The following is a 10,896-nucleotide window of genomic DNA, read 5'->3' as shown; positions in this document are numbered from 1 at the left end:
GTCATTCGAATTATACAAATCTCATTTTCAACTTGGTCTTCAAACTAACATTACAATGAAAAATATATACCCAATAAAAGACGGGACATTTATAAAATATATGTAAATATTATGTTATGCCCAAGAAATAAGAATAATAGAGATCATAACTTGCAGTACATGCCATTAATTAACGGTGACAGACTTTTATATTCAATATGAAATATGTTGTTTATGAATTATAATTTTCATGCGTCAGATGTTTCCTGAATTACATAGTTTATTTGCAAAATCAATTGATGCATGAGTGATAAGATTTACAACGTTGAGGAAACCCCTTGCTCCTTTTTGGTATTTTATTTGTTTTGGGCTCATTTAATTTTTACAAGCGTCTGAAGACTGCGATCACAATGGCGGGAACGATCACAACATAACATAAATCAAAAAGGATTATTTAGGAACTAGGTTGATTTTAGCGGAAGTTATCTGAATTGTCGACGAAGCAGTCCCCAAATATAACAATGGAGTTTTCAGACAAGCCATCTCCAAAAAATGTCGAAGCACTCCTTTGTGCCCCGACAGAAGAAAACGTGTCAATCGAAAGGAAAAGTTGTAAAATAATCGCAAATCAAGGCAAATATAAATTGAAGGACAAGAACTTCTTGCGCCAGTATGCACACATTTATTCAGAACGGCTTCTAACAATGCGTCCTAGCTTGGAAGCTGCAGCGAAGAAGAAATGGGGTGTGAAATTATATTTTTTGAACTTGATTTTATCAACAGGGGATTCTGTCTTTTTTTTTCTTTCCCACTAGATATATATATAATATAACAAGGGATACAACTCAAAATTGGTCAATTCATAAAAAAGTAAATAAAAGGCATTATACGACAATATTTTTCTCTTCTGATTGTTGGACTCTCACAGGCTTCGCGAAAGTTGCCGGACCGTCGGACATGTCCGGCAAAAATCAGGCCGGTCCGATATTTTTTTTCGGAGTTCCGGACCTTATGTCCGGTACGAATACCGGGATATATCCAAGACCGATCAAGACCGAGTTTTCTCCCTTGAATAAAAAAATGTAAAACGAGTTTTGATTCGCCGTTTCATTATAAGTGTCCGATACATACGACTGTCAATAACCAAAATGTCGGTGTTACTACATTATTACGCTGGCGGCTACGCCGGCAAAAATCGTAAACTATCCAATGAAGAAAAAAAAAGCGAAACAAAAGTAATACGAGTCAGGCGCCCGCCGAGAAAAATTTGTGGGTAAATGGAAAAATGGCCGCTTTGATCTTGAATGTTTTGATTTCCAAACAGAGTCCATCCACAGGTGCTTGAAACAAACTTTTTAAAGTTTTATATGGGCTATCTTTATATACATATATAGACTGGTTATGTAAAATATTTGATTATGTGACTAGCGCCTGTGAGTCCATCAATCTGGATAAACTAATGTTTTATTTAAGGGAATAAAATTGTGTTGCAAATCTTTAAAAGTTATGTCTTTAAAAAAAAAAACACCAGGTTATTACCATATACATATATTTAGGGGGAAAAATTTCGGTCAGACAAAAGTTCTTTTGGTCAGACAAGAATTGAAGGTTTGTCTGACCGAATGTCAGGCAAATTTTTCAGCAGTTTCGCGAAGCCTGCTCTCATGAAAGAATTGATTATTATAAAAAAATGTCTCACTTTGATACATAATTTGACAAGATAATACTAAAAGTTAAGCTCTCGTGTTTCATTTTTACACTCGTTCGTGAAATTTCGGCATGTAAAATTACACATGTAAAACTATATTTTATGCACAGTTATACTGATATGAGACAGTTTAATCATGTTATCACATAAATATCAATCACCACCAGCAATGGTGCAATCATAAACTTCTGCTACATATAAATCAAGGAATTCTTGTTTGTTTTGATATTTTTAAACTTCAGCTGCCATTTTGTAGTTGCCCGTATGTTCCAATGCGTAAATCCAACTTCTGTTAGTAACTGTCAATTTCATTGGGTAATGAATAATAATAATCCGGATAATAACGGCATATATTATATTTCATTTACAGACTTCCCGAAAGTTGAAAAAAACTGTCAGACATTCGGTCTGACAAACCATGAAAATCTGTCGGACCGAAACAAAATCTGTCAGACCAAATAAAATTGATCAAAATCAAAGAAAAACTTGTGTTTGTATTTCTAAGACACTTTTTTTTTTTTTTTTTCGCCGTAAAAATCGGCACAATCCGTACAGCGCATTTTCATCTCCTCCCTGTCATACACCAATGATTCATGGTTCTGCTTTCATTTTTCATTAAATTTTGTCTCAGGTCTAATATTTTCATCATTTTATTGCTTTTCTGTGCACTCTTCTGACGTAGATTTTCGGTTTTTCCAAGGTTTGACACCTTTAGCGACGCCATTTTGTATACATGCGGCTTGGATAAAAGCCGGACAGTCGGACCGATCCGGAATAAAAAATTGTCGGACCTGATCAAAATTTATCGGACATGTCCGTCGGACCGACGTATTTCGGGAAGTTTGCATTTAAGAACTTGTATAACAGTTAAACTGATAATAATGAAATTATTCTAAATGCTATTATTTAAACTAAGCTTTGCTTGTTATAACCTACAGGCAATGATGTATGCACAAGGAAATTGCATGAGCTGAAAAGTGATGAGAAATGTGTGGTTGTTGGAACACTGTTTAAACATATGGAACTTCAACCTAGCATATTGAAAGAAATAAGTGATGAGGTACATATTAATTTTTCTTCCCACTATAGTTTCAGAGTCAAATCTATATTAAGTTTGTGTTGTTGTTTTTTTAATAGCAATTAACATATAAATATAAAAAAGTAAGCTGTGAATATAGTTGAAAAGGTTTGTTATTCAGTATATATTAGCTAGTATTTATTTTGAAAATTTCCGAAAATTGATAGATGGTCTTGTCCAGACTGAAAGATGGATAAAGTTAGGTTACACTTGGAAGCGTAAACTTCCAGATAGGAGGATATAAACCAACATATTTTTCTCCTTTAAGCATGGATTAATGCCTCAACAAATATCATCTAAATTTACAAGCCCAGAGGATAAACTTATTTTGGAAGATGAGCTTCAAAGAATCGTACTTGTTGGTGAACTTAAAGTGGAAACATCTGTGACAGGTTAGATTAAATATAACATATTTTGTTATCTTTCAAGCTCATCTAAGTGCTTTAATACAGTAGTACAATATTTTACATTCTATTCACCAAGTAACTTTAAGTTCTCTGCCCGAGAATAAACTGCACTTTAATAATTACAATTATTACAGATATATCTTGAAATATTGTATCCTCATATGCTGATGCATTTTGTTTATCTGCAAAATTAATAAGTTGAATGCGTGTAGAAATTAGGTTTAGAATCGTATAGGCTAGAAATATGTGCTTATTTCACTTTGAAGCAGCACTAGTTCTTTTTTAGGTGAATTTAGCAAATAATTGATTAAAATTAATGGTTATTGTAGAGTGGAAAATTTTGAATTATTTACCTTGAATTTGACTTCAAATGTTTAAATTAAAAAAAAATGAACACCATTTCAAAAACTAAGCTTAGGAAATATAGATAGTAAAATATGGTGTTTCTGTTACATATTTCAAATATGTTGTTGCCTTGTCAGTCTTCTAATAGATTAAAATAATTTCTCATTCAAGGTGTGATAGTAGCTGTTTATGGAAAAGAACCTGAGGATGATAAAGGCAAGTTTCATGTGGAGGATTACTGTTTTCAGGAATTACCGAAACAAAGTCCACTTCCTGAACTTGATACAGAAAAGTAGGTTCAATCTATGTCATCAATTGGTATTTGTAGTTTGTCTGTTCCTTAACTTTTACTTTAATTGACATCGTCTCATAAACCGCAAAGCCAATTTCATCTTAACTTCACAGGAATGGTCCGTTGGTGGTCACCTTTAAAAATTGTTCAAAGAATTTAATTCCATGCAGAACTCTGGTTGCCATGGCACTCGAAAGAAAAAACTTAAAATATCTTCTTTTAAAAAACCGAAAGAGCTAGAGCTTAGATTTTTGGCATGAACCATCTTTTAGTGAGTGTCAAATTTGTTCAAATAAAAGCCTAAATGCCTCTGTGGTCGAGGGGTTAGAGTTGATGACTTTTAATCCAGTTACTTCTCTGGCGTGGGTTAGATCCCCGGGAGATGCTTTGGTAGTTTAGCCGAAGGAATGTAGTCTAGTACTGGTGTAACTCTCCAGGAGCAATGGTAAGGAAACTACCAGCCTATATGACTGAAATACTGTTGGGAAAAGGCGTAAAATGAAACAAACTAACAAATAAAAGTTCTGGGGTCAAAATTGGCCCGCCCCAGGGGGTCATTGCTTTGTTTTCCTTATATGAATATAGTAAAAACATAAAAAATCTTCTTTAAAAAACTGAAAGAGCTAGAGCTTAGATATTTGGCATAAAACATTGTCTGATGAGTGTCTACCAAGTTTTGTTCAAATAAAAGTGCTGGGGTCAAAATTGGCCCTGCCCCGGGGGGTCGTTGATTTTCCTTATATGTATATAGCAAAAACTTTTAAAAAACCGAAAGAGCAAGAGCTTTTAAAAAACCGAAAGAGCAAGAGCTTAAATATTTGGCATGAAACATCTTCTAGTGAGTGTCTATCAAGTTTATTCAAATTAAAGCCCTGGGGTCAAAATTAGCCCCACCCCGGGGGGTCATTGATTTTCCTTATATGTATAAAGTAAAAACCTTAAAAAATCTTCTTTTAAAAAGCCCAAAGAGTTGGAGCTTAGATATTAAGCATGAAAAATCTTCTGGTGAGTGTCTACCAAGTTTGTTCAAATAAGAGCTCTGGGATCAAAATTGACCCCGCTCCGGGAGTACTGATTTTCCTTATATGTCTATAGTAAAAACTTAAAAATCTTCTTTTAAATAACCCATAGAGCTAAAGCTTAGATATTAAGCATGAACATCTTCTAGTGAGTGTCTACCAAATTTGTTCAAATAAAAGTCCCAGGGTTAAATTGGGCCCAGCCGTGGGGGTCTGATTTTCCTTATATGTCTATATAAAAAATGAATAAATCTTCTTTTAAAAACCCCAAAGAGATAGAGCTTAGATATTTATCATGAAACATCTTCTAATGAGTGTCTACCAAGTTGGTTCAAAAAAAGTCCTTGGGTTAAAATTAGCCCCGCCCCAAGGGCCTATATACAGGTGAGAGATTTCAGGGTCATCATTGCCCTCTTGTTATGAAATAATTACAGGTACAGATCATTTGCCATACATATACATAAAGTATAAGGTGGCACCTTTTACTTAGCAGTATCCCTATTCTTCTGGACCAAGCAAAGAAAATAGTTTTCTTTCTAAGTACATTTATTGGGATAAGAAAAAGTAACAAGTCATTTGACAAATAAGCAATAACTGCAGATAAATGTTTGGAGACAAAATTAGTTGCTTCTTTCAGTTATACTTAGATTTTTATTATTTTACAGGTATCTAGCATTTGTCTCTGGAATAGAGATAGGGTCTAAAGAAGAACAACAATTTGCATTACAAATGTTTGTTGACATGGTAACAGGTCAACTTGGTGACCCAGGACAGCAGGAAGGGACAGGGAATATTGTGGGTGTGGTCATAGCTGGCAACTCCCTTAGTAAAGATACACAGTCAAAAGATAGCTTAACAAAGGTAGTTATTTTATTAGATTTACAGAAAGTCCACTTTAAGTCCACTTTGGAAAGGGTACTTTTTCTGACCATCTTTCTTTTACAATATTATATATTAAAAAACACCATCTCTTTAAAATGAAGTTTAAGCTTATATGCTATATCAAGGAAAGACAACTTAGTATAAATCAACTAAAGGACATTATCAAAGAGTCTAAATGATTTAACAGAATATTAACAGCAGGAAAATGTATAAGCGAACACGTTACATTGTGGTCAGTGAAATGGTTAATCATGTATAAAGCTTTATATCTGCTGTTTATGTTCACAAAGTTATTGTTTGAATTTTGAAAATGAGTGATTAGGAAAAACTTCCATGACTGAATTATATTTAGATATTAACATGCACAAATTTAAACTGTTGAATAATTCTACTGCAAGAACAGGAAAATCCATTCTATTTTGTTTTATCAAATGACTACGGTATCAAATGAGATTTGAGCTGTGCATGCTCGTATCAGTGTGCTTCTATGTCTGGATCAGAAAAATTGTATGTTGAACGTAGTTCAACAATTTTTTTCAAGCCTATTTGACTTTGAATGCAAATTCCTTTTGTACACACAGTGAGCAAACAATAGGAGAATATATTAGTGTCAACCCTTTTCTTTCAGTTTGCCATCAATTTTCATGTATCTTAATACATTTTTTATCAAGAATGACTATAAGATATAGAAAATCTGAAACTAAATAATTTAGTGTCTATAAATTTTTTTATATATCTTTTTAAAGTTTATAAACCATTAAATTTATGTAGCCAGATAATATTAGATAATATTAACCAGTGGTGCTATACTTAGTACATATTGTGTCCTTATTTTTGTGATGGAAACTTCAAATGGTTATTTACTTGTCACTCTTTACCTGCTGTTTTTTTGTGCAATCTATCTATTGGTTTGCACTGCTTTGAATTTGGAACAGTTCATTTGAAAATTAGGGCATTTTAATATCACAATAGAAAAATTGAGCTACCAACAATATAGAATCTCAAGACTGCACTAGTGCAGACTTAGCTGGCCCCTTCACTAGTGTTGAAGGCTGATCACTCGGTTCTAGCAGGTTAACGGTCAAAGTAAAAGATTTACATTTCTATACCACTCATCGAGTTGATTTCTTGTTCTTTATATTCCAGGCAAAATATTTAACCAAGAAGACTGTAGCAGGAAGTGTTGATGCTATAAAATCTCTAGATGATAGTCTTGTACAACTTGCAGTAAAAATATTTCTGTTATCTTACATTTCCTTCAACAAAAACTAGGATATTCATTGATATATCAATAGTTTTAGTCTCTAATTTTTTTGTGAACCTGGTGTGTTTTTGTTCAAATTTGCTTTATGTAACATTTACTGATTAATAACCAGTTTCAGTATAATTGTGGCAAATTGTTTGTAATGAGCTTAATTCTATTTGAATGTTTTGGCACAATTTCTATGATCAAGTTATTTTATTTAAAAAGAACTTTAAAAATGACTAGTTTCAACCAGTTTTACATTGTATTTTGATAGGGAAGTACAGAGGTAATATTGATGCCTGGAGAGTATGATCCGACCAACTTCACCTTGCCACAACAGTCACTACATAAGTGTATGTTCCCACAGGCAGCCAGATACCCTACTCTACAGTGTGGTACAAATCCATACAGTGGAACTGTTGATGGAGTAAAGTAAGATTTAAATTCAGTTTTAATGGTAGCATGCATATCTTTGATGAAAATTATCATCAATATTTTAATGTCTTTATTTTGTTTAATCCCATAGGTATAGAAAAGTATATGCAAAATTAACTGTTGGTATGCTGGTGGTTATAGGTGGAGTAAAATAAGACTTTGATCCCTGTATGTGATCTTGCAATTGTTTAAGTTACCAATTTTTATGATCAGGCTGTTCTACCCATATTACGACCTCTACTGTGTCGATGCGACATAAAACCCAGCAAAAAAAAAATAAGATCTATAGTTTCTCATAGCAACTTCATTTAAAGACTGATTTCTAAGATATTTGGCACCTAGTGGTGCTCTTAGTGTTAGTAAGTGTTTGGACTATAGAAAGATTCATACAAGAAATACGATCATCTGGCTCTTAAGATTTTTTTTTCATTACCATATTTTTTTTTGATTTGTGAATTAATTGCTGAATTGATATAGATTATATACATCTAGTGTAGGAAACACTTTCATTATTCAGTCAAGATAACATAAGTTTTTCTATATACAGAATCTTAGGTACTTCAGGACAGCCAGTGAATGATATATACAAATACAGTGAATTGAGTGATGGTTTAGAGATATTAGATAAGACACTAGAATGGGGACATCTGGCACCTACAGCTCCAGATACTCTAGGTAGGTCTGATAATAAAACATGTGATTATATACTTGTATCATAGTTTGGGAACCTTTCTGTTGAAAATTGTTAGAGTTAAATCGTAAACATATAAATGCACAGTGCGTTAACTGTAGTGCAAGTATTAGTTACCCACACTCCAGAGCAGGCCCATTGATTAGCTCATTTTTGCTGGGGTTTACTTATTGTGAAGGCAGAGAAAGTGAAAGCGATAGAAATATCATATTCAGATGCTCGTTCATTGGTTACTTTTTAGCTCACCTGTCACAAAGTGACAGGGTGAGCTTTTGTGATCGCTTTTCGTCCGGCGTCCGTCCGTCCGTCCGTAAACTTTTACTTTAAATGACATCTCCTCATAAACCACTAAGCCAATTTCATCCAAACTTCACAGGAATGTTCCTTTGGTGGTCACCTTTAAAAATTGTTCAAAGAATTTAATTCCATGCAGAACTCTGGTTGCCATGGCAACCGAAAGAAAAAACTTTAAATATCTTCTTTTAAAAAACCCTAAGAGCTAGAGCTTAGATATTTGGCATGAAACATCTTCTAGTGAGTGTCTACCAAGTTTGTTCAAATAAAAGTCCTGGGGTCAAAATTGGCCCCGCCCCAGGGGGTCATTGATTTTCCCTATATGCATATAGTAAAAACTAAAAAAATCTTCTTTTAAAGAACCCAAAGAGCTAGAGCTAAGATATTTAGCATGAAACATGTTCTAATGGGTGTCTACCAAGTTTGTTCAAATAAAAGCCCTGGGGTCAAAATTGGCCCCGCCCCGGGGGGTCATTGATTTTCCCTATATGCATATAGTAAAAACTTAAAAAATCTTCTTTTAAAGAACTCAAAGAGCTATTGCTAAGATATTGAGCATCAAACATGTTTTAATAGGTGTCTACCAAGTTTGTTCAAATAAAATCACTGGGGTCAAAATTGGCCCCGCCCCAGGGGGTCATTGATTTTCCCTATATGCATATAGTAAAAACTTAAAAAATCTTCTTTTAAAGAACCCAAAGAGTTAGAGCAAAGATATTTAGCATGAAACATGTTCTAATAAGTGTCTACCAAGTTTGTTCAAATAAAAGCCCTGGGGTCAAAATTGGCCCCGCCCCAGGGGGTCATTGATTTTCCCTATATGCATATAGTAAAAACTTAAAAAGTCTTCTTTTAAAAAACCCAAAGAGCTAGAGCTAAGATATTTAGAATGAAACATGTTCTAATGGGTGTCTACCAAGTTTGTTCAAATAAAAGCCCTGGGGTCAAAATTGGCCCCGCCCCAGGGGGTCATTGATTTTCCCTATATGCATATAGTAAAAACTTAAAAAGTCTTCTTTTAAAAAACCAAAGAGCTAGAGCTAAGATATTTAGAATGAAACATGTTCTAATGGGTGTCTACCAATTTGTTCAAATAAAAGCCCTGGGGTCAAAATTGGCCCCGCCCCGGGGGGGGGTCATTGATTTTCCCTATATGCATATAGTAAAAACTTAAAAAGTCTTCTTTTAAAGTACCCAAAGAGCTAGAGCTAAGATATTTAGCATGAAACATGTTCTAATGGGTGTCTACCAAGTTTGTTCAAATAAAAGCCTTGGGTCGGTCAAAATTGGCCCCGCCCCAGGGGTGTCATTGTTTTTAACTATATGTGTAAAGTAAAAACTTTAAAAAAAATCTTCTTTTAAAAAGCCCAATGAGCTAGAGCTTAGATGTTTAGCATGAAACATCTTCTTATGGGTGTCTACCAAGTTTGTGCAAATAAAAGCCCTTTGGTTAAAATTGGCCCTGCAACGTTGTGGTGGGGATGGGGGGCCTATATACAGGTGAGCGACCTCAGGGCCATCATGGCCCTCTTGTTTTTCTGAGGTTTCCTATTGTGACAACAGGGAAAGTGTTTTTATGTTTGACTGTGATACAAAAGAGAAAGAACATCAGAACACTCTGCAATCTGATTAATACTCGGGAGACTACGCCCCCTCGTATAAATCAGATAGCCTTGTGTTTCAATGCTCTTTCTATTACTTATAAATAAAATATTGAGAAATTGATGAAATAAAATGGATGTTTTCATTTTCCTTACTTTCACTGTGAAACTTTATTTTTCTCTTCAATGAAACATATTTTCCTATTTTCACAGGTCCCTTGCTGTACTTTTTCTAGACACAGTCAATACACAAAATAAAAGGGGAATTCTTTGAATTGTGAGGTCAAAAAAAGAAAGAAAAAATATATAATAAACAGAAAATTAAGGTTTTTTTCTATCAATACAGGATTTATTTTCATCTTTTGGTGTGAGAGCCACTCATGAAATATTTATTTTCTTACCACTCATTGAAAATAAATCACGTTTTAATTTTAAAAAAAACTTGATAATCATCTACTAGTACTTCAGGTACTGGACTTTGCATGTAAGATGGTGTTTCATCATTATGAATTACTAGTTGTAATAGTCACAGTGTAACATGAGTCATTGTAAAGTCTTTTTAGGTGAAATTTTGAACAAGGCTTCATGTTTTAGCGAATAGCATTCTATTCATTGAGCTTACATTGGTTAACTAGGTTCCACATGAATTACTGTACTTTAAAAAGCATGTGTATTTGATTTTATCTATTTCATTTGTCATACTTTCTTGAAATAAATAGCATTTCACCAGATAAGATTACCAGTTTTATACCCATCTCTCTTTACATTAAAAGAAGGGAAAACTACTGTAATATTGCTTTTTCTTCAATAAAAAGTAAAATACTGTTTAAGTGGATATTTATGCGTCACAAAAATTTTGCGAATGTCAAAAAGTGGACTTTTTGTATGTGGAAATTTTTGCGAAAATATGATTTCTTTA

General features: G+C 33.7%; 1 protein-coding gene across 1 annotated transcript; it reads left to right on the top strand.

The window, feature by feature from the left end:
* The first annotated feature begins 371 nt into the window (after nucleotides 1–371).
* Nucleotides 372–8,765, top strand: LOC132735926 (DNA polymerase delta subunit 2-like). The gene is made up of 8 exons (XM_060722965.1): nucleotides 372–723; nucleotides 2,626–2,747; nucleotides 3,034–3,157; nucleotides 3,689–3,809; nucleotides 5,494–5,689; nucleotides 6,857–6,937; nucleotides 7,231–7,388; nucleotides 7,939–8,765. Exons 1-8 carry the CDS (start codon nucleotides 501–503, stop codon nucleotides 8,108–8,110), a joined length of 1,197 nt encoding a protein of 398 aa, XP_060578948.1. The 5' UTR covers nucleotides 372–500; the 3' UTR covers nucleotides 8,111–8,765.
* The last annotated feature ends 2,131 nt before the right edge of the window (nucleotides 8,766–10,896 follow it).

Source organism: Ruditapes philippinarum, unplaced genomic scaffold (genome assembly GCF_026571515.1).
Source record: "Ruditapes philippinarum isolate M1 unplaced genomic scaffold, ASM2657151v2 ctg2298_1_1_1_1, whole genome shotgun sequence".
In the NCBI taxonomy this organism is placed as follows: Eukaryota; Metazoa; Mollusca; class Bivalvia; order Venerida; family Veneridae; genus Ruditapes; species Ruditapes philippinarum.
This window is presented reverse-complemented; position numbering and strand designations above follow the sequence as displayed.

Excerpts from the sequence above, each read along its gene's own strand:
- LOC132735926 (XM_060722965.1), top strand. The coding sequence starts at position 501 with ATGGAGTTTTCAGACAAGCCATCTCCAAAAAATGTCGAAGCACTCCTT. Across the intron at positions 724-2,625 it reads TGCAGCGAAGAAGAAATGGG|GCAATGATGTATGCACAAGG; the intron begins GTGTGAAATTAT and ends TATAACCTACAG. Across the intron at positions 3,158-3,688 it reads AGTGGAAACATCTGTGACAG|GTGTGATAGTAGCTGTTTAT; the intron begins GTTAGATTAAAT and ends TTCTCATTCAAG.